This window comes from Schistocerca piceifrons, chromosome X (assembly GCF_021461385.2).
Source record: "Schistocerca piceifrons isolate TAMUIC-IGC-003096 chromosome X, iqSchPice1.1, whole genome shotgun sequence".
NCBI lineage: Eukaryota > Metazoa > Arthropoda > Insecta > Orthoptera > Acrididae > Schistocerca > Schistocerca piceifrons.
In genome coordinates, this window is record NC_060149.1 from 72,817,399 (window position 1) to 72,839,491 (window position 22,093).

At 41.1% G+C, this 22,093-nt stretch overlaps 1 protein-coding gene across 1 annotated transcript in view; it reads right to left on the reverse strand.

The window, feature by feature from the left end:
• The window catches only part of LOC124722180 (dynein axonemal heavy chain 5), an 843,802-nt gene that overhangs the window by 770,361 nt on the left and 51,348 nt on the right, over positions 1-22,093 (reverse strand). The window contains exons 9-11 of the mRNA XM_047247380.1: positions 19,499-19,624; positions 8,167-8,331; positions 7,874-7,981 (exon numbers count right to left, since the gene is read on the reverse strand). Of these exons, the coding sequence (XP_047103336.1) occupies positions 7,874-7,981; positions 8,167-8,331; positions 19,499-19,624 (399 nt within the window). The remainder of the gene's footprint in view (positions 1-7,873; positions 7,982-8,166; positions 8,332-19,498; positions 19,625-22,093) is intronic.

Genomic DNA, 22,093 nt, shown 5'->3' on the forward strand with positions numbered 1-22,093 from the left:
CGAAATCTCTTACCAGGCCCTCATACTTGGCGGGAGATTTTATTCTCTACTCATCTTTACGTGCTCACTATTCACTCAGAACTGAAAAGAGCTACGCGACACGATCGACGGGCGTACTAGAGACACTGCCCAACGCATCTGTGCAAAGCTTTACCGGCTTTTCCCACTGGTTTCCATTTTGCGACCGATCGGAACTTACTTTCTGAACAACCCTCGTAAATTTGTATATGACTGAGGAACACAGCTTGGGGTGTTCCCTTGGGTTCATACTTTGAGGACGTATTTTCGAAATACAAACCAGTGACATAAGGCAGAGTGTATCAGACAGCTACAGCTGAATTATTGGCTGATAATAGGGCCATACGCGCAGGGAGCATTCATCTTCCAGTTGCACATAATGTCGGCACTGTCTCTTGGGTTTAGAGGCCACTCGGGTGGCTGGCACGAATGGTGAAGACTGCTAGGCTCACTCGGGATGCAAGCAGAATTGATCGGTGTCCTTTGGTTTGGAGCTGAGTGCAAAGTCTTAACCGGAGGTAAAATCGACTCAGTGATGGTCTTGGCTGCAGATTTCTGGGCCTGCGCTATGTAACGGAGACTGCAAGATCCCCACTGATATGTCAGGAGTATGCTACACGGTGTTTTTGAGCTAGACGATAGTTTGAGGTCCTCTGATAAACGCTCGTCACTCGATACGCAGAGAGCGAACTCTGACTGCATACGGGACATAGCAGTGACATGATATTTTCCTATTTCCCTGCTCACGCCCATTTCTGGACATAATATTAAGAAATCTCTTAAGTTGAAGGAAAGTAAAAATTATTTTATAATAGAATGTAATGTATGAGGAAGGAAATGTGTGATTTATTGATGCTGTCATTTACCGTCTTGTAAAGTCATCAGATGATCAAAACGACTTGCAAAATGCTTTAAATAAGATATCTGTATGGTGCGAAAAGTGGCAATTGAGCCTGAATAAGGAAAAGTGTGAAGTTATTCACATGAGTACTAAAAGAAATCAGCTAAATTTCGATTACGCAATAAGTCACACAAATCTGAAGGCTGTAAATTCAACTAAATATTTAGGGATTACAATTACAAATAGCCTAAACTGAAACGATCACATGGTAAAATTGTGGGTAGAGCAAACCAAAGACTGCGATTCATTGGCAGAACACTTAGAAGGTGCAACAGGTCTACTAAAGAGACTGCTTACACCACGTTTGTCCGCCCTATTCTGGAGTATTGCTGTGGGGTGTGGGATACGCATCAGGTGAGACTGATGAATGACATCGAAAAAGTACAAAGAAAGTCAGCTCGTTTTGTATTATCGCGAAATAGGGGAGACAGTGTCCCAGACATGATACGTGAATTGGAGTGGCAATCATTAAAACAAAGGCGGTTTTCGTTGCGACGGGATCTTCTCATGAAATTTCAATCACCAGTTTTCTCCTCCGATTGCGTAAACATTCTGTTGGCACCCATCTACATAGGGAGAAATGAGCATCTCGATAAAATAAGCGAAATCAGGGCTCGAACAGAAAAATTTAAGTGCTCGTTTTTCCCGCGTGCCGTTCGAGAGTGGAACGGTAGAGAGACAGCTTGAAGGTGGTTCATTGAACTCTCTGCCAGGCACTTTATTGTGAATAGCAGAGTAATCACGTAGATGAAGATGCAGATTACATCTGCATCTAAATCCTATCTTTGATTTGAATGTTACGGTATTTTCAGAAGAACAGAACAGCAGAATTCAGTGGACGGATGCCATTTCGTGGAGACAGGGAAAATGTGCCATCTTGAATGGTGTAGAAGGTTGGCGTATGGATACTTTTGGCTAAACTAAAAAGTAAGACGCAAATTGAGGGGCGAGACATCAACCAGTTACTCCAGCAGAATGGGCTAATCCCTGTCCCTGATGTATGAGTGTCACTAAATTGTCCCTCAATAAAAATGTAGTCTGAATAAGAAATGTACATCCAAAAATTCTTTCAATAATTGCTCCGCATGAGTATAAGGATTGTTCACCGTTAGATCTAGCAAAAGTAATATATTCATATGTGTTAAGTAAAGTGACATATCTGACTTCACTGACGAAAAAAAGTTTGCAAGTAAGAATATATCGTCTCTTCGTTTTAGGCAGACCAACCTCAGTGGTGCAGTAAGCTGAATTTTTAGTTTGCCTTATGTTACAAAGTAAAACCATGCATAAGCGCGTAGGAAGTGAGCTGATTGCACGCAAGAGTATTGTTTTGAATGATAACAATATTACTGCCTTAGATATGATTAACTTAAATGAACAAAGCTTATGTTAGTCCACTGCAACATGGCTCTCCAGTGTACTGGCACGTAGGGTTATGCTCACTAGTTATGTGTGTGTATTCACACTGACATTGTAGATAATCGCAGATGGCCTCATGGTTGTGACTGAGTAGGTACATGTTATAGTAGGGGAGCATCTTATGGTTAATCAGAGGAAAGGGTATCATCAGGAGTGACCCAGGGAAGCGTGACAGGATCGCTCTTATTCTGTACATACCGAGTGGTCCGGAGTGAGCTGTAATTGTCGTATGGCACCGAAACGTGGCAGATATGCTAATACGTCAATATGGAACTGAGTTACGCTGTAGAAAATAGTTCCAATTTTGGCCACCAGGTGCAAACCTGGTGCTTTACACTGTATGATGGTATGACATCCACGCTGTCATGTGACAAGCTATAAAGTGAGTACCCGTATTGTTATCGATAAGAGAAAAACGGTATTATGAGACCGGCAGCAATTACATTGGTGCACTGGGAGAGTATCGACGACTGAAAGGTCTGGCGATATCATTAAATTGTTTAAAGAAGATGATAATGAAATTCGAAAACTCGGGTGAGCTTGGTTTGTCACCTGAAAGAAGAAGATTTCCCTTCCCGGTGGAAGTTCTTGATGAGGTATCTGTTGCTGTAACTGACCAAGCAGAACGTGCCCCGAGCAGTGCTAGTGCTCGTGCAGTGTCACGAGAATTGTTCATCCCAAGGTCAACAGTACAGAAAGTTTTGCGGTCTGTTCTACACTGGTGCCCGTACAATATTCTTACGGTGCAGCAATTGAAACATCATGAACCGCAGTGACGTTCTGAATTTGCTCTTCGGTTTGTGACACCGATAAAAGTTGATTACATGTGGCCGGACAATAGTCTATGGAGTGATGAGACACATTTTACATTACAGTGTGCAGTGAATACCCAGAATTGCCCAATTTGGGGTACTGTTAAATTGCGCATTGTGCACGAAAAGCCATTGCACACAGCGTATATGACTGTGTGATGTGAATTCACAAGCACCTTTTGTCTGGGTTCGTTCTCCTTTGAAGAGAATACATCTAGAGAGCCTGTGAGGTGTACCACGAAGTCTGCTCGTTATCGAGACCGCTGTGTACGAGTATAGCATTTGAGTCCTGCTTTGGAAGAGCGCAACTGCGTGAAAGCCACTGTTTTTATGCAAGATGTGTCGCTCGCCTAGTAAAAGATCTGCTTAATGAAACCCTGCGCAAACTTGTTACCTCCAGATGTTTTCCAGATGCGTGGCCTGCAAGATCACTGATCGAAATCCATGTAACTTTTGGCTCTGGGGATATCTAAAAGAACGTGTTTACCAGGGACAAGTTCGGTCTGTACATGAACTGAAGGCCAGCCCAGTATACAGAAACACGTTACTCATATTCCACCAGAACAGCTGCGAGCAGCTGTTGATCACGTCGTTTTATGGATGCAGCATCTCGTCGAAGTCTCCGATGTTCATACAGAACAACTTGTGTAAGCACGGTTAGTAATAATGAAGAAAACATTATTCGTTTCTCACTTGTTTCACCTTATCTGCCTACGTCCCGTTCCTAATCCATTACGGATGGAAATACTTCTACACCTCTTTCTTGCAGTCACAGCGCCGGATGTGCACCTGGTGGCCAAAATTGGAACTAGTTTTTTCCAGTGAAATCCGGTTCCGCATTAAACACATCAGAATTCCTACGAAGCGTCGCTGCCATACGATAATTACAGCCCACATTAGGCCTCTGTGAGTAGCTGCACTTTAATTATAACTACCCTGTACTTGGGAACATTGACATCGGAAGTCCTACCCCACCCGCTGCAGCCGGCCGCTGTGACCGAGCGCTTCTAGGCGCTTCAGTCTGGAACCGCGCGACCGCTACGGTCGCACTTTCGAATCCTGCCTCGGGCATGGATGTGTGTTATGTCCTCAGGTTAGTTAGGTTTAAGTAGTTCTAAGTTCTAGGGGACTGATGACTTCAGATGTTAAGTCCCATAGTGCTGAGAGCCATTTTGAACCACCCCCTGTATTCGCCAGACATTGTTCCCTCTGACTAAAATCTTTTCAATCAATGGCACACGGCCTGGCTGACCAGCACTTCCGGTCACATGGACAGGTGGAAAATGCTATCGATTCACGGATCTCCTCAAAAGACGCCCAGTTCTTCCGTCGCGCGATTCGTGTGCTACCCGAAAAATGGCAATACCTTGCCTAGTGATGGTCAATATTTTGAATCTTAAAGTTTTTGTAAGTTTTTCACAATAAAGCCTCGACTTTCGAGAAAAAGTGTTGGAAGCAAAGTTGTAGATCTAATATATCTAAACGATCTGATGGCGCTGTCGTGCACGGGAAAGTGTCGTCGTTGATTGAGTGAAGGAGGATACAGGATGAGTCCGACAAAATTTCCATTCGTTGTAAAAAATGGTAGCTTCCTCCAGATGTAGAAAAATGTAAGTTAATGCAGGTGAGTAGGACAAACAATACCGCAATTTCTAAATACAGCATTAGTAGTGTACCGCTTGACACAGTCACGTCGATTAAATATCTAGACGTAACGTTGCAAAGTGACATGAAATGGAACGAGTACGTAAGTTCGGTAGTAGGGAAGGCGTATGGTTGACTTTGGTTTATTTAGGAGAATTCTAGGAAGGTGTAGCTTATCTATAAAGTAGAATAGTACTGCGATGCATTCTTCAGCATTGCTCGAGTGTTTAGTATCCCCACCAAGTCGGATTAAAGGAAGACATTGGAGCAATTCAGAGGCATGCTGCTAGATCCGTTACCGATAGGCTCTGTCAATACGCGAGTGTTACAGAGATGCTCCGTAAACTAAAATGTGTATCCCTGGAGGGAAGGTGGGCTTTTCGCGATACACTACTGAAAAAGAATCGTCATTTGCGAATGACTGTTGAAGTATTCTACTGCTAGCAATGTGCATCACGCATAATGACCGCTAAGACAAGACAAGAGAAATTAGGGTTCGTAAGGAGGCATTCAGGCTGTCGTTTATCCCTCGCTCCATTTGCGAGTGGAACAGAAAAGTCAGTGACTAGCAGTGGCACAAGGTACCCTCCACCATGCACCGTATGATGGTTTGTGGAGTATATACGTAGGTATAGATGTTTATGTAGATAGGCAAGTTTCCATGTTCAAGATTCGATCTGGCACGCAGTTTGAATCGAACAGGTTATTTCAAAATACAGCACATTCAACTGCTAAGTAAAGATCGTTTCTGGGTGCAATAAAATCTGCTTCACACATATTTCTGTTAGGAGTTACATTACACTAACTTAAAATGATGATACAATAAATGAAGGTACACATTCGTACCTCTTGAAGAAGGCGTTACCAATACAATCTGAGATACAGTTACTGTCTTTATGTTGAGCCGGCACCTTTAAGTACTGTTCGGTATAGTGTGCACACTACAGCATACATTTTAATAGGTTTTCACAAGAATTAAGACTGTTAATAACAAACAGCATATTTTATCGCCCATTTATGAACCATTATTTTGTAAGACTCCCATTGTCTGCAAAAATGCAGAAGAGCTCTTTATGTGTGTTATTAGAATGAGTGGAATTTGTGGGTGATGGGAACACAGGACTGTTGCCTGGTCCAGCCATTTCGTATTAGGTTTCACGTGATGTTCTAAACTTATTCCAGGTGAAGGCAGAAATGATTCCTAAAGATAGACCCCGGCTGTCGCCTCCTCAAATTTCTATGTACTGTGGGTAAATTTAAGTTGTCAGATTATGCAGTTGCATTATTATTGTTACTTATTGCATTTAACTATTATTTGATTAATATAATTATACGTTCAATGATCATGTGCCCAAACTACAACTGAATGAATGCAATGTTTGGTGAACAAGCTAACGAAATTGTAAATGATGATCTAAAGTTTTTTTACTAATACTGTAGTAAAATACAAGTACAATGAATCGACGCATGTGATAAGTTTGAATGTAAAACATAATTCTACAGCACCTGTACATTTATCGCTTGAAATCGCGTTCGTCTTATATCTCGATAAATCGAGAGATCTTGAAAGATTCGCAGCACAGATCTAGAGTGGCATTTTAACGACAGTAGCAATATGCGCGTGGATGGAACTATAAATAAGAAAGCCTCAACAATGAACCTAAAATAACAACTCAAAAAATATAAAAATTGTGAAAGCAGTGACTAAAATGAAGACCAACTGAAATCCTCGATGTTGATATTATGACAGTGACCGTAACATGAAGATATAAAAATAAGTTTCCTATGCATCTCTACCATTACCTTTCTCACACATTAATACATAAGATATACTACACGAATTTCAGGGGAAAATATATATTTGCTGAAAGATTATACGATGTACGTAAATATGTTCCCCTCCCTCAGTAGGCTTTGGAGCAATCTTTTGCGAATTCTTCTATGGCACAAACTATTCAAATAACATCATTCCGGTGTATTCCAATATCCAACACATGCTAGACAGTATTCGCCACGTAATTCTACTCACAGTAAGTAGATATCGAAAATGGTGAATATAAGTGTTAAAATGCAAAATTACATAGAGTTGTCAAGTTGTGGTACATTAAGGCTTCGATATGTTAAGAAAAAGGATCTTCGTATAATATATTCGCCGGTTGCGCAACGTCATAAAAAGCACCAAACGACCTACTATAAGACACAGGGATGTGATTAATAAAGACAGTATCTGAAACAAATTATTGCGTAATGGCACATTTAAAGAAGTGTTCAGTATCTGTGCTATTACGAATACGTGTGGAAATCGGAAAGAAAAATACAGAATGTTGCAATTTGAGATTAAATTAAGGATATTGAGACACAGTTTACGGAGCAGGAACTACGTGGCAGCACACTCCGTATACCACTGGTTAAATGTGCATAGTACGAAATTCTTCCCGTCCACGGGTCTTAATGTGCTACAATAGGATCTATCGGCGACATCATGGAGACAACTGGCAAGTCTCTTAAGCTGTAGTTGTTCGTTTTCCTCTTCTGCCATTCGTGAGAAGTTCACCGTTACCAGTTATACGTTAGGCTTAGGCGCATAGCAGTATATCAGGACCTACCCTTATTAATGAAAAGTAGGCGATGATTTAGAAGTACGCTTTATTAACAACAGGGAAAGTGACACTAAAAAGTTTATTTTGCCTTTTTAAATTTGGACCTATATACTTACAATGCGCAATTGATCTAAAGTACATTTAGAAATGGACGATAAAAATGTGAATTCCTACATGTAGAAACTTAAAATAGAATTAATTATTTACATAGTAATAACAGCTATTCACATTCAGTTCAGTAACGTTCATGCTGGCAAAGTAAATCCACATTAGATGCTTTCATTTTTTTATGGCGCGCTGCTAATTGTAACTTAAAAAGTACTCAGAAACTTCGAATTGTTATTGAAAGAAACGTGATAAATTAATAAAATAAGATTTTAAAAAGTAGAAGTTCATAATAGTAGGCTCTTAAACCTTTTCTAAGCCTGTAAAAAAGGAAGATTGCTTATCAGAAATGAATGTGTAATTCGAGTTATTACCTTGACCATTAAGGAAGAGGTCCTCTCAGATGTATTGTAGAACTGCGAAACGCTGTGTATCAAGCGAACTGTTTGCAGTAGACTTAAAATAGAATCTCTCATTCGTACCTGCGGGAAAAAAAAAAACAACGCTCTGTATTATGGTCTCCGCCAGAATATCGGAGTTATTATTCTTTATGTGTATAACTGTGCAACTACTAACGTTAATAATTTGCTCTTAGTATTTCGAGTTTCATTGCTTTGATTAAACTAGGTAGATTGCAAGACGATCGGCTGAGTAACAAAAAACTTACCGGATCGTGCAGGTAAAGCGAATGGCAACACTTTTCCATTGACTGAATGAATTTTGCATTATCACGTGCTTCATTGTAACAGTAGGTAATTTTTCGATCGGTGTCTTTCCAGTGCTTTAAAATTTTCGAGCGTGCTTGTGCCAGGCACTGTATGGTCATCTGAACCTGCAACACAAAACTACACTCATTTTATCATCGTCAGGAAGCCATATTTATACAAGAACCCTCACATCTAAGGTAGTAGCTCTCAGAACACACAGTAAATTGCAAGGTGCATATTACGGTCGAGCATTTGCTCAAATTTGCTTTCTCCCACGTAAGATGGACATCAGTAAAACTATAGCAAGGGTAACAGAGTGCATTGGAATTAAGTCAGTTGGTATTAAGGAAAATGTAGAAGTAGTAGAGCTGTTTTGCTATTTGGGCAGTAATATCACTGAATACGTAAAGGAATATAAAATGCCAACTGGCAATAGCGAGATAAGATTTTCTGAGAAAGAGAAGTTTGTTAACATAGATTCTAAATTTAAGTTATATGGTTATGGAGGCCGTTCTTTGGGGCATGCGTACATATATAATACTGTTGTTGTGGTCTTCAGTCCTGAGACTGGTTTGATGCAGCTCTCCATGCTACTCTATCCTGTGCAAGCTTTTTCATCTCCCAGTACCTACTGCAACCTACATCCTGCTGAATCTGCTTAGTGTATTCATCTCTTGGTCTCCCTCTACGATTTTTACCCTCCACGCTGCCCTCCAATACTAAATTGGTGATCCCTTGATGCCTCAGAACATGTCCTACCAACCGATCCCTTCTTCTGGTCAAGTTGTGCCACAAACTTCTCTTCTCCCCAATCCTATTCAATACTTCCTCATTAGTTATGTGATCTACCCATCTAATCTTCAGCATTCTTCTGTAGCACCACATTTCGAAAGCTTCTATTCTCTTCTTGTCCAAACTATTTATCGTCCATGTTTCACTTCCATACATGGCTACACTCCATACGAATACTTTCAGAAATGACTTCCTGACACTTAAATCAATACTGGATGTTAACAAATTTCTCTTCTTCAGAAACGCTTTCCTTGCCATTGCCAGCCTACATTTTATATCCTCTCTACTTCGACCATCATCAGTTATTTTGCTCCCCAAATAGCAAAACTCCTTTACTACTTTAAGTGCCTCATTTCCTAATCTAATTCCCTCAGCATCACCCGACTTAATTAGACTACAGTCCATTATCCTTGTTTTGCTTTTGTTGATGTTCATCTTATATCCTCCTTTCAAGACACTGTCCATTCCATTCAACTGCTCTTCCAAGTCCTTTGCTGTCTCTGACAGAATTACAATGTCATCGGCGAACCTCAAAGTTTTTATTTCTTCTCCATGAATTTTAATACCTACTCCAAATTTTTCTTTTGTTTCCTTTACTGCTTGCTCAATATACAGATTGAACAACATCGGGGAGAGGCTACAACCCTGTCTTACTCCCTTCCCAACCACTGCTTCCCTTTCATGTCCCTCGACTCTTATAACTGCCATCTGGTTTCTGTACAAATTGTAAATAGCCTTTCGCTCCCTGTATTTTACCCCTGCCACCTTTAGAATTTGAAAGAGAGTATTCCAGTCAACATTGTCAAAAGCTTTCTCTAAGTCTACAAATGCTAGAAACGTAGGTTTGCCTTTCCTTAATCTTTCTTCTAAGATAAGTCGTAAGGTCAGTATTGCCTCACGTGTTCCAGTGTTTCTACGGAATCCAAACTGATCTTCCCCGGGGTTGCCTTCTACTAGTTTTTCCATTCGTCTGTAAAGAATTCGTGTTAGTATTTTGCAGCTGTGACTTATTAAGCTGATAGTTCGGTAATTTTCACATCTGTCAACACCTGCTTTCTTTGGGATTGGAATTATTATATTCTTCTTGAAGTCTGAGGGTATTTCGCCTGTTTCATACATCTTGCTCACCAGATGGTAGAGTTTTGTCAGGACTGGCTCTCCCACGGCCGTCAATAGTTCCAATGGAATATTGTCTACTCCGGGGGCCTTGTTTCGACTCAGGTCTTTCAGTGCTCTGTCAAACTCTTCACGCAGTATCGTATCTCCCATTTCATCATCATCTACATCCTCTTCCATTTCCATAATATTGTCCTCAAGTACATCGCCCTTGTATAGACCCTCTATATACTCCTTCCACCTTTCTGCTTTCCCTTCTTTGCTTAGAACTGGGTTTCCATCTGAGCTCTTGATATTCATACAAGTCGTTCTCTTATCTCCAAAGGTCTCTTTAATTTTCCTGTAGGCGGTATCTATCTTACCCCTAGTGAGATAGGCCTCTACATCCTTACATTAATACTACATACATATATAACATATGAGCTGACGGGATTAGATCTTTCAATGCAGATGCAAAGTAATGTCAGATCTCTTCAGAAATACAGTAGGTCTGTGGGAGGAAGGGAACAACAGGCAGGGGACATTACTCTGTAATGTGCAGCATATGGAGATTTCAGTCGGACGGGGAACGTGCACGGATAGCAGAAGCAGTTATGGCGATCGCTTGCGTTAAGCGGGAAATCCGGGTTCGAATCCTGGTCGGGCACAAGTTTTCATCTGTCGCTATTGAGTTATTTCAAAGTACCAATGTAGCAGAAGTCAGAAATTTCTTTTTTCGAGTATAAATTTATGTGTTAAGAAGTCTTACGTGAAGGTATTTGTATGGAGTATAGCCCGTGTAATAGTGAAACATATACGAGAATTCAGTTAAGAACAGAATAAGAGATATGGGAATGAAGTACTGCATAAGCATGGTAAAGATTATGTGGACAGGTCGAATGGCTAATAAAACAGTATTAAATCAAATCGGGGAGAAAAGAAACTTATGGCTGAATGGAGACGCCTGTTGATAGGACACATCCTGGGATATCGAGGAATGGTTAACTCCGTGTGGGATGTAAAAAAGATTAGGATTAAACAGATGTAACCATGTGAAGATGAAGAAAGTAATACAGTATAAATAATAGTGGAAAGTTGCACTAAACCAATATTTGGACTAAAGAAACAACAACGACAACAAAAAACAGATAATGCTTCTTTATGTAAAACATTCTACACAGTTTAGATATATTCGTTGTCATGGCTCTTGGGAAGGTTTTCGTGACCACTAATAGCAAAAATGAAGGGAATCATTAAAAGATATTGTTGACAGAAAGTCCACAGCGAGATAAACTTGTCGTATATTCTGTCAAACCACAAAATGTACCTATAAAGCAAATAATTCGAGACGTGTGTTCTTAAAAAGGAACCATGAACAGAAAACGAAAAATAAAAATGAGCGTGAATATTACGTATTCTTTTCTATGTCTGACAAAAATGAATTCAAGCTCGCAGTAGCAAAGGAAATATTTCGATTCAGCAGATTAATGCTTCCTGTTCCCGTAATGAAACAATCTTCTGATAGTTATTATATTGTTTGTACTAAGATTTCAGCTCCAGAACGATGAAGTGATAGTAGATTTCTGTTGTAACTAATCGCAGGTTCGAATCCTGCCTCGGGCATGGATGTGTGTGATGTCCTTAGGTTAGGTAGGTTTAAGTAGTTCTAAGTTCTAGGGGACTGATGACCTCATCGGTTAAGTCCCATAGTGCTCAGAGCCATTTGAACCATTTTTTGTTGTAACTAAATGTTCTACTTCTTGGCGATTGCATTTAGTAGAATGGTTAGCTGTATATTTTGAGGTATAACACACATTAAGGCAGATATTCCTCTTATACAAATAATGAATACATGAGTAGTTAGCGCTGATAACACTTCTCATGACAATAGTTTATAATCGCCCACGAATATCGTATTGCAATCTGATACAAGGAGCTCTCATTCGTTTTATAGCTAATCTTCTGTTACATCAATAATATTTTTTATTGATATGATTGTACGGAACACTTCTTAGCTCATTATTGTCCATTATCTAGATCCGGAAGCGGGCGGTGCTACTACTGTAAGATCTACTTATATTATTATTATCAAGATCAAGGTTGTTTCACAAACTGAACTTAAGTAAAATCAATTTATTGTTTCTATCTCTTCCTACGACCACTTTGTTCCATATGAGTAAGGTTACACTAACCCCTCTCTCCCCCGTCGGTTAAGAAGGTAGAATCATAGTTTTTGACACTACCTAGTTTTATCTAATTTAAATTACCGAGAAACTAGTGCTGTGGAAAAATTGATACAACGTAAGTTACAGTCGAAGTGTGAGTGCATAACCACTCAAAAATAATTCCTATGTTTAAACAAATGTCTGGCGTGTAATTACGGAAAAATCTCGTGCGTTCATCGGACATTCAGATACTATGTAATCAGGAGCACGTGCAAAATCAGGTGCTAACCTCTTCTCAATTTGACAAGCGTATATCGTATAGGGTCCATAACCAGGGAGGAACTGTATTCATCCAATTGTTGGGTAAAAATTTATTATTATTATTATTGTTATTATATTAATGTCTCCGAACGTCGGGTAACGTCTCAAATGTTGGCCATCTACTGAAGGATGTTTACCTTTGTTATTGCTGTCTAAAATTACATTTCATATTCCAGATTTGTTAAATACATGCCCACATAGCACTAACAATTTTACCCTTTCTGAATCCCTCTTTTTTAACCAAGAATTTGCAACTTGCTGTTAAATACGCAGTTCCAAAGAACATATGCCCGTTACTACGAGTGGTGCATCTGTAGGAGATGTTAAAAAAAACTCGTGAACTTCACGTATCGATCGATCTTTCTCTGCACTCTGCTCACAGCTATGGAAGGTAATTTTATAATATCTTGAGACAGAAGAAAGTCTCTATATACAATACTTAAAGCTTCTTAGATACTGAAGTTGCTGTTCTATGTGCTTGCAAAATATGTAACTGAGGTTTTGGTCTAATTGAACTCCCATTTATCTCACTCCGGTTTTCCATTTTTACACTTGATTCCTGTACCGTAATCGCGGAAATGGTTTGTGGTTGACCGTTAACTAATAAATAATTACGATAAAAATACTAAGCTCCGCCGGTCCGAAGCCGGGGTCCACATAGTGCTAGTGACGTGGAAGGAGGAGAGAGGTTGCCTGGCGCGGGTGATACAACCCTTTGAGGACCCCTTGGTAGGATGACAGCGAAGAGCTCAACGGTAGTGAAGGCGGGAGAATGGATCTCGGTGTGGCTGAACATGTAGACGTGGCATCCCATTTAACGATATCCACTTTGCGAATGACTTGGATCAATGTTCAGTGTGGTCGGCGCATGTTCACCAGAGGTGCGACCAGAACTTAAAATTCTGAAACAAACCCCTCAGTATCAACCACTAAGTTTTCTTTGCAAACTCTGCCCTATAATTCCAATGGACCGTTACAGCTGTCGCAAAATTGACCCAGGACGTAGCAAATCCTCCACCATCAGTGGGGCACCTAATATATAAGATTCTGGGGAGACTACGATATGACGCTATATCCCAAATCAAAGGAGATCTGGCCATATCAAGCAAAAATCAAAACTTCCGTTGACACAACCATCATTAATTCACTCCTAAAGGCGGGAAAGCTGTACAAATTAGGAGAAACACTTAAAGCACCAGAAATTAATATTTTGGCCGTGCTAGCAACAATTTTGCCAGATAAGGGCACCGAGTATTTTGGAAAAATCAAAGTGGGCAAAACATTTCCTAAAACACACATCATCTGAGGGTTGCGTTCACAGTTTCATAAAACACTCTGAGATCCGTAATCGAAGTAAAGCCTATGAACAAAATTTGCACAGTAACTATTGCATATATGACGATCAGACAAGAAAATAAACCACACCTTGTAAAAACAAATAAGTCATTAGAGATGGCGGAAAATAAAATCTATAAAATTTATGTGAAAACTCTTATCGGCAATTTTAGGGCACGCAGTTAGAGAAAGAGAGAAAAATCAGAAAACATGTGGTGAATTCCCTGCACGTAAATGGGACAATCAAACTGGAAAGAGATTTGTAGAACGGTGTAGAAATTTCAAACTCAAAATTATGTTAACTCTTGTTCATCAAAACTGATCAAAACCAAATTCCTTTACAAAACTAGAAAGATAACTTTAGGTGGTGTGAAGAATGTGAACAGACAGTAAAATCTCGATTCAAGGCATTCAAAACATGGAATAGTAACAAATCAGAAATTGCATATGTTATGTCCTGAACTAGTGAGCAGTTTTCAAAATTAATTACACGAACAAAAGACAATACGAGGGCAGTGAACTCTATGAGACTGAAAAAGGTCTTTAAAAAATAAAGAACCAGGAAGCCTTTTTAAAACAAAGTTAAACGGATACCAGCACCACAAATCTGTACTTCAAGAAGGAAAACGAACAATTGACACTTAACAGCCATGAAAACTGCAAAGAACTTAGCAAATATTTTGAAAAACTTCTGAACTGTCCTAAGCTCAAAGAGAAATTTCTACCAGAAATGTCTCTAAAAACCAGTCCAGACTCACAAACACCAAATGAAGAGGAAATTAAGGTAAAATTCAGGGGAGGAATTTCAGCACATTTTCAAATTAAAACAGGAGTTAGACTAGGTTATGGCCTCTCTCCAGTACTTTACAAATGCATCTTAGAAAAAGTATCGAAGAGTGGTGAAAACTAAGATCAGAACATAAAATTGATGAACCATTGAAATTAGGATGAACTAATATAAGGGCAGACTGCTTAGCTTTTGAAGATGAGCTGGCAATTCTGTGTCAGGGAAACAGAGTAAAAACAAATAGAAACTCTTAAAGAAACAGTAGAAGGAGTAGGGGTCCGAATAACATTACAAAAAACGTGTCTACCAACTACCTGGCACCCTAAATTTTAAAAAATAAATATTTTTCAATTCAGATATTGAAACGAAACTTTTCTGGAAACTGGCCTGTAAAAAGACTGATTACGAAATTCGCTGTCACAAAACGGAAAGAGCTTTCACGCTTACAAAAGGCATCTATAACAAGAAAACGCATCTCAAAATACACAGTACTCAAAACTGAGACACTACAACACTGTTATCAAATAGTGTCTTCATGGGACTGAGATATTAATTTTGAACAGAGAGAGAGAGACACTGGTGAAATCCAAAAGAAGAAACAGAAAGTAATCAGGCAAATTTGAGGCCCAAATTATTCTAAAGAGGGAACATGCAGACTAAGAGCAAATAAAGAAATTCAAATGTGTACCAATATATAGTCAGACATGAAAATACACATGCTAAAATTTTATGGGCGTGCTAAAAGAATGGAGCCAACCAAATGAACTAGACAGGTTTGGAATGCAACGAAACTCGCCGAGAAGCTCGGACTGGAACAATAAAATGGGTCGGTGCAGTGAAAGAGGTATTGAAGGAAGCAGGGATCGCAAATCTACGCATGGAATACTTTGAGGTGGTGGCCTACCAAACTGCCCGCCAAAATACCAAGCACTTCTACCGCTATGTTGTGGATACATTTTTGGTTTGGGAGCATGGCAGACAGGCACTGGATGAGTTTCTGGACCACCTTAACAACATCCATGAAAACATTGCCTTCACTATGGAAACAGAGGGGAGTGGCTGTCCCCCATTTCTGGATATAGTAATAAGGAAGAAGGCAGATGGCACACTAAGCCATTCAATACATAGGAATAAGACTCACAGAGACCAGTGCCTACATGCAACAAGCTGCCACCATCCAGAGCAGCGGCAAATAGTACTGTCCCCCATGGTACCCAGGGTACTGCAGCATCTGAACGAGGTATTCCGCAAAAATGGGTACAGCGAAACGCAGATTAGGAGTTTTCAAGACGAAACAGGTCACAGAAAATCGGGAAGAGAGAGAAAAAGATAAACTCGCTTTTCTTCCGTATTTGGGACCAATGTGAACCATAATTTGGAGACTTTTGGAAAAATCAAACATAAAAACCGTCTTCCGACCACCACCGAAGAAAAAAAGAGTGGCTTGGCTCTGCGAAAGACCCACTTAAATTCAACATACCGGGCATTTAGAGCGTCGTCTGCGAAAGTGGTCAACAATACATTGGACAAACGCAGCTAAAGAAACTGGTATAGGCTTGCGTATTCAAATACAGATATATACACACATCGAAAAAAGTTTTTCATCACCTCGGTTGGGAGAGTTCCGGAACCAGTACAGAACATTGGAATAGAGATCAACGTAAACAACATTTCCGCCCTTTTTATTGCTTTTGAAAACCACACATTGCATGCTGTACCACCATACAGCGAGACCTTGCGAGTTGGTGGTCCAGATTGCACCGGTACACATAATACCCAGTAGCAGGTCCTCTTGCATTGGTGCATGTCTGTGTTCGTCATGGCATACTATTCACAAGTTCATCAAGGCACTGTTGGTCCAGATTGTCCCACTCCTCAACGGCGATTCGGCGTAGATCGCTCAGAGTGGTGTGTGGGTCACGTCGTCCATAAACAGACCTTTTCAATCAATCCCAGGCATGTTCGATAGGGTTCATGTCTGTAGAACATGCTGGCCACTGTAGTCGAGCGATGTCGTTATCCTGAAGGTAGTCATTCACAAGATGTGCACGATGTGGGCCCGAATTGTCGTCCATGAAGACAAATGCCTCTCTAATATGCTGCCGAAATGGTTACACTATCGGTCGGAGGATGGCATTCACTTATCCTACAGTCGTTACGGCGCCTTCCATGACCACCAGGGGCGTACGTCGGCCCCACATAAAGCCAGCCCAAAAATTTCCACATTGCTACACTCACTGGACAGTGTGTCTAAGGCGTTCAGCCTGACCGGGTGCCTCCAAACACGTCTCCGACAATTGTCTTGTTGAAGACACATGCGACGTTCATCGGTAAAGAGAACGTGCTGCCAGTCCTGAGCGGCACATTCGGCATGTTGTTGGGCCCATCTGTATCGCGCTGTATGGTGTCATGGTTGCAAAGATGGACGTCGCCATGGACGTTGGGAGTGAAGTTACGCATCATGCAGCCTATTGTGCACAGTTTGTGTCTTAACACGGCGTCGTGTGGCTGTACGAAAAGCATTATTCAACATGGTGGCGTTGCTGTCAGGTTTCCTCCGAGCCATAATCCGTAGGTAGCGGTCATCCACAGCAATAGTAGGTCTTGGGGGGCCTGAGCGAGGCATGTCATCACCAGTTCCTGTCTCTCTGTTTCTCCGCCACTTCCGTAAAACATCGCCTTGGTTCGAGACGCCTCGACGTTTCCCAGGTTGAGAGTCCTTCCTGGCACAAAGTAACAATGCGGATTAACCGTCTAGGCATAGTTGAACTACAGACAACACGAGGCGTGTACCTCGTTCCTGGTGAAATGACTGGAACTGATCGGCTGCGGGATCGCCTCCGTCTAATAGGCGCTGCTCATCCATGGTTGTTTACATCTTTGGTCGCGCTTAGTGACATCTCTGAAAAGCCAAAGGGACTGTGTCCGTGAGACAAGATTCACAGTCAACGTCTATCTTCAGGGGTTCTGGGAACCGGGGTGACGCAAAACGTTTTTGATGGTTGTATAAACAGGCAGAATACGGCGCTGCGGTATATAAGAAAAACAGTGTGTGGCGCAATTGTTAGATCGGTTACTGGTGCTACAACTGCAGGTTATCAAGATTTAAGTGAGTTTGAACACGGCGTTATAATCGGCGCACGAGCGATGGGACACAGAAGTGGGGATTTTCCGGTACGACCATTTCACTAGTGTACCATGAATATCGGAAATCCGATAAAACATCAAATCTCCGACATCACTGCAGCCAGAAAACGATCATGCAAGAACGGGACCAACGACGGCTGAAGAGAATCGTTCAAAGTGACAGAAGTGCAACTCTTCCACAAATTGCTGCAGATATCAATGCTGGGCCATCAACAAGTGTCAACGTGTGAATCAGTCAACGAAACATCACCGATATGGGTTTTCGGTGCCGATGGCCCACTCGTGTAACCTTGATGACTCACGACACAAAGCATTACGTCTCGCCTGGGCCCGCCGTTACCAACATTGGACTGTTGATGACTGGAGGCATGTTGCCTGATCAGACGAGTCTCGTTTCAAATTGCATCGAGCTTATGGAAGTGTACGGGTATGGAGACAACCCATGACTTCATGGATCCTACATGTCAACTGGGGACTGTTCAAGCCGGTGGAGGCTCTGTAATGGTGTGGGGCGTGTGCAGTTAGAGTAATATGGGACACCTGATAGGTCTAGATACGACTCCGACGGGTGACATGTACGTAAGCATCCTGTCTGATCACCGGAATCCATTTGTGTCCATCGTGCATTCCGACGGACTTCGGCAATTCCAACAGGACAATGCTACACCTCACACATCCAGGAATGCCACAGAGTGACTCCAGAAACGCTCTTCTGATCTTAAACACTTCTACTCGCCACATTATAGAGCATATCTGGAATGCCTTGCAACGTGCTGTTCAGAAGAGATCTCCACCCCGTCGTACCCTTACGGATTTATGGAGAGACCTGCAGGATACATGGTGTCAATCGGCTCCAGCACATCTTCAGACATTAGTGGAGTCCATGCCACGTCGTGTTGCGGCACTTCTGCGTGCTCGCGGGCGCCCTACACTATTATAGGCAGGTATGCCTGTTTCTTTGGCTATTCGTGTATTTCTAAACACTGCGAGGAATATATCAGGTGTGTGCAACGGGAAAATCTACAATCACAGAAATAACACAAGTTGACATACCACATAAAAAATTTTAGGCAGAAAATTCACGACTGGAGTGTTGGTCTTCCAGAGAAACTCAAGAAGATCAGAACAAATTGGTCTGACGAGCGGAAAAGAGCCCATTCTGATGGACAAAGTTATAAGAGTGCAAGGAAAAGGTAGGCTCAAATGTGCATAACGATGATTGGTGAAATTACGTAATAGAACATTCGAGAGTTTTTTTGATCACACCAATACTGGAGCTTCTACAACGAGATTCTGACCTTAAATTTCAATTCTCTTTGAGCATTACCTTCCACTGAAGAGGTGGCGTCATCAGCATGGGCTAGTGTCTCTAGGACTGCATCATCATGCTGCACGCACATCAGCCTTGGTTATATATTGACATCCAGGCCACTGAGAGCAAGTCTTACCTAGCATTATCGTAACTACTGGCTCTGGCGACGAGAGGACAACTACTCAGAATCTACGAGTATACTAGTCTTCCTCTAAGTTACATAGTTTCGCAGACAGACAAGTGAAGGCCGCCTTAGATCGACGAATGTTCCCGAAGCATCAACCATGATTCCAACTGTGTACTTATCATATAATCAGTAAGAAAGAAACTTATCGAACCTCCTTGCTTTGCAGATGAGAAACTATTTGCGAGAATTGCGCTCCCCGTTTCTTCCAGTACTCCAGCTCGTCTTGAGGGCCACTGGAGTCGTTCTCCCGACGCAGCTGCTGGCTCTCCATCAGAACCTGGAACACGTTCGAGTCTTACTTCAGTAAAACAGCTCAAAGCATATTATCTGAAAGCAGTAATTTATTATTCTGTGGAAACTTCTAGTGAACTGAAAGAACGTGTTCAGGAATAATTGGCCATAAAATTGCAGAGGCAGTTGATAGATTAGTGACAGAGTAGGAGATAATTGCGAAGTTTACTAACTGCTTTACGATCAAAATTACGAAATGAGGCAGAACGAGGCTAGTTAATTGCAGTTATCACGCTAGAGGACTATTTGACACGATTTCGTGACGAGTTTAGACCCACCTTTCTCACTTAATTCCTATAATACTAACCTTGAAGAGAGAAAGTCAGGTGGTTACTTACTCACACTAAGTTCTGCAGTGTTTCTCTGCTAACGTATAGAGCACGCCCCGTTTGTTGAGCTAACTAATCGAACTTTAAGGAAGAGTTACGGACTTCTTAATTTCGGCAAAAATCCCATAACCTTAACATTGTGAAGTAAGCAGCCCCTTTAAGAAGCAGAAAGAGTATACTCTAGAACCAAAATGCACAGTGTACTGCTTCTGCAGCTTCTACCAAAGAGCAATTTTTTGCACAATGAGGTGATATTGTGATGAGACTGATAGTGTTGCTTAGATGCTCGGAGCATGAGACGGGTAGCTGAAAATAAAATCTCGTTCCGTGGCAACGCTTTTCTTCATCAGCCACTGAAGAGAAGGTTGCTGCAGAGAAAGCACACTGTGCTGAAAATTCTTTCGGACTGACACCTTGACAGGAGCACGTAGGGACTGTAACAGAGTAGCTACGGGTTTCAAGAACGTAAATTCTTAATGCTACATTTCACTCAATTCTTTCCGGAAGGTAGAAATGCCACTGGAGCGATTCATTTCTTGTAACTAATTTTTAGTGGCTGAATATGTGAATCAAATCTGAAGAACAAAGTAAGTTTTTATTTGGTTCAAAGCGCGTGTCTGATATCTGTTAGTAGAGGTAATGCGTATTCAGTGTGACGCAAAGTGCTCCGCTTACACGTACAAGAGAGCAAGGTAGGCGTGTGTTCTTTTCATTGCGAGAGACAGATCACTAGAATTACAGGGAGCTTTTTATTTCTAGTCAGTTTTTTTATTTCTAACGTAATAAACATTAGTTTAAAAATTCTATATACTATTCAAACAGAGTACAAACATTATATATACCTAACGAGAAAGAGGAGGAAAACGGTAATAAAGCACAAGACGAGACCAAAACCACTGCCTGCATCCTGCAACAATGAGATTGCCATTAATGTGAGAGATTACTTTTATGTAGTAAAGTCTACCAGGCATGTCTTCTGACTTCAATGGCAGCGTTGCAGATTAAGAACACAATGGATCGTGCGCAAAATTCAAGATTAGAACCCGCAACAAAGTACTACGGAGGACTGCAATCTTCCTGAAACAAAAGTGTTCTGCGTGCGGATATTATTGCAGTTGTGGCAGGAAGGTGTGACAACTATCTACGCTTGCTCAAAATATTCTGTTAGCCTTACGTCACTCCTTCCTACGTAGTTGTTCATCGTAAAGTCTTTTACAAAATACTGCACGAAAGGGGAGTGGGGAGGGTGCCCGTGCATTCCAGCCAGAAACTAGAAGTTCTTGCACTCGTCCACTTCTTCAGTACATGTAATTCTTTAATCTCACATTAAAGTGAAGAAGGTACGTTACTTTTTGGTGTCACACTCCTTGAAAAATAGGCACATGGCACCTCGTACCTCGGGTCGAAAAGAAAAGTAAAAAAATGTAAAAATATGTTCATCGCTCTATCTGATTAGCTTTTTTCCAGACGACGAAAACTGGTTTAGTTACGGTTGTCGCACAGGTGCTTAAAGCCATCCGCTGAAGATTGAGAAATAATAGTTCGATCTTTCGCTGTCACGAGGCTATAACGAATTATTCGGATAACATAAAGGCAACAGGTTTCGAAGCTGTTTAAAGTCCTTCCCTACTTCAACTTGTTTTCACAAGCGAAGGGGCGCCTGAGAAGACTTCTTGTTTCTACGGATGGTAAGTTTCGACGGATGCGATACGACTATCGTACAGGTGGAAAAACTGACAACTTAATGCTGCTGAAAAGTTGATAGCTGTATTAACTTTTGTTCATAATATTTTTATAACTGAATAAATTGGGGATACGTTGTATGTTCCTCTTACAAATTATACTTTTCCTCTCATATGCGTAAAGGTAAGAGACAATAAATTCTAGTCATTTTCAGTCGCTTCATCTATTACAGGAAAAGAAACTATAGATATTCTCCAAATCGTAGCTCTTCAGCTGTAAATGGGCTTGTAACTGGAGACCCACAAAAATGTCAGGAGTGCTATATGAAAACAACTCTACAACGAAATTCGTGGGAGCAGCGAATACATTGAAACCAAAATTTTAATGATATATGACAGCAAGCACTCATCGATTACACACACGCGAGCGCCTACAGCGAATAG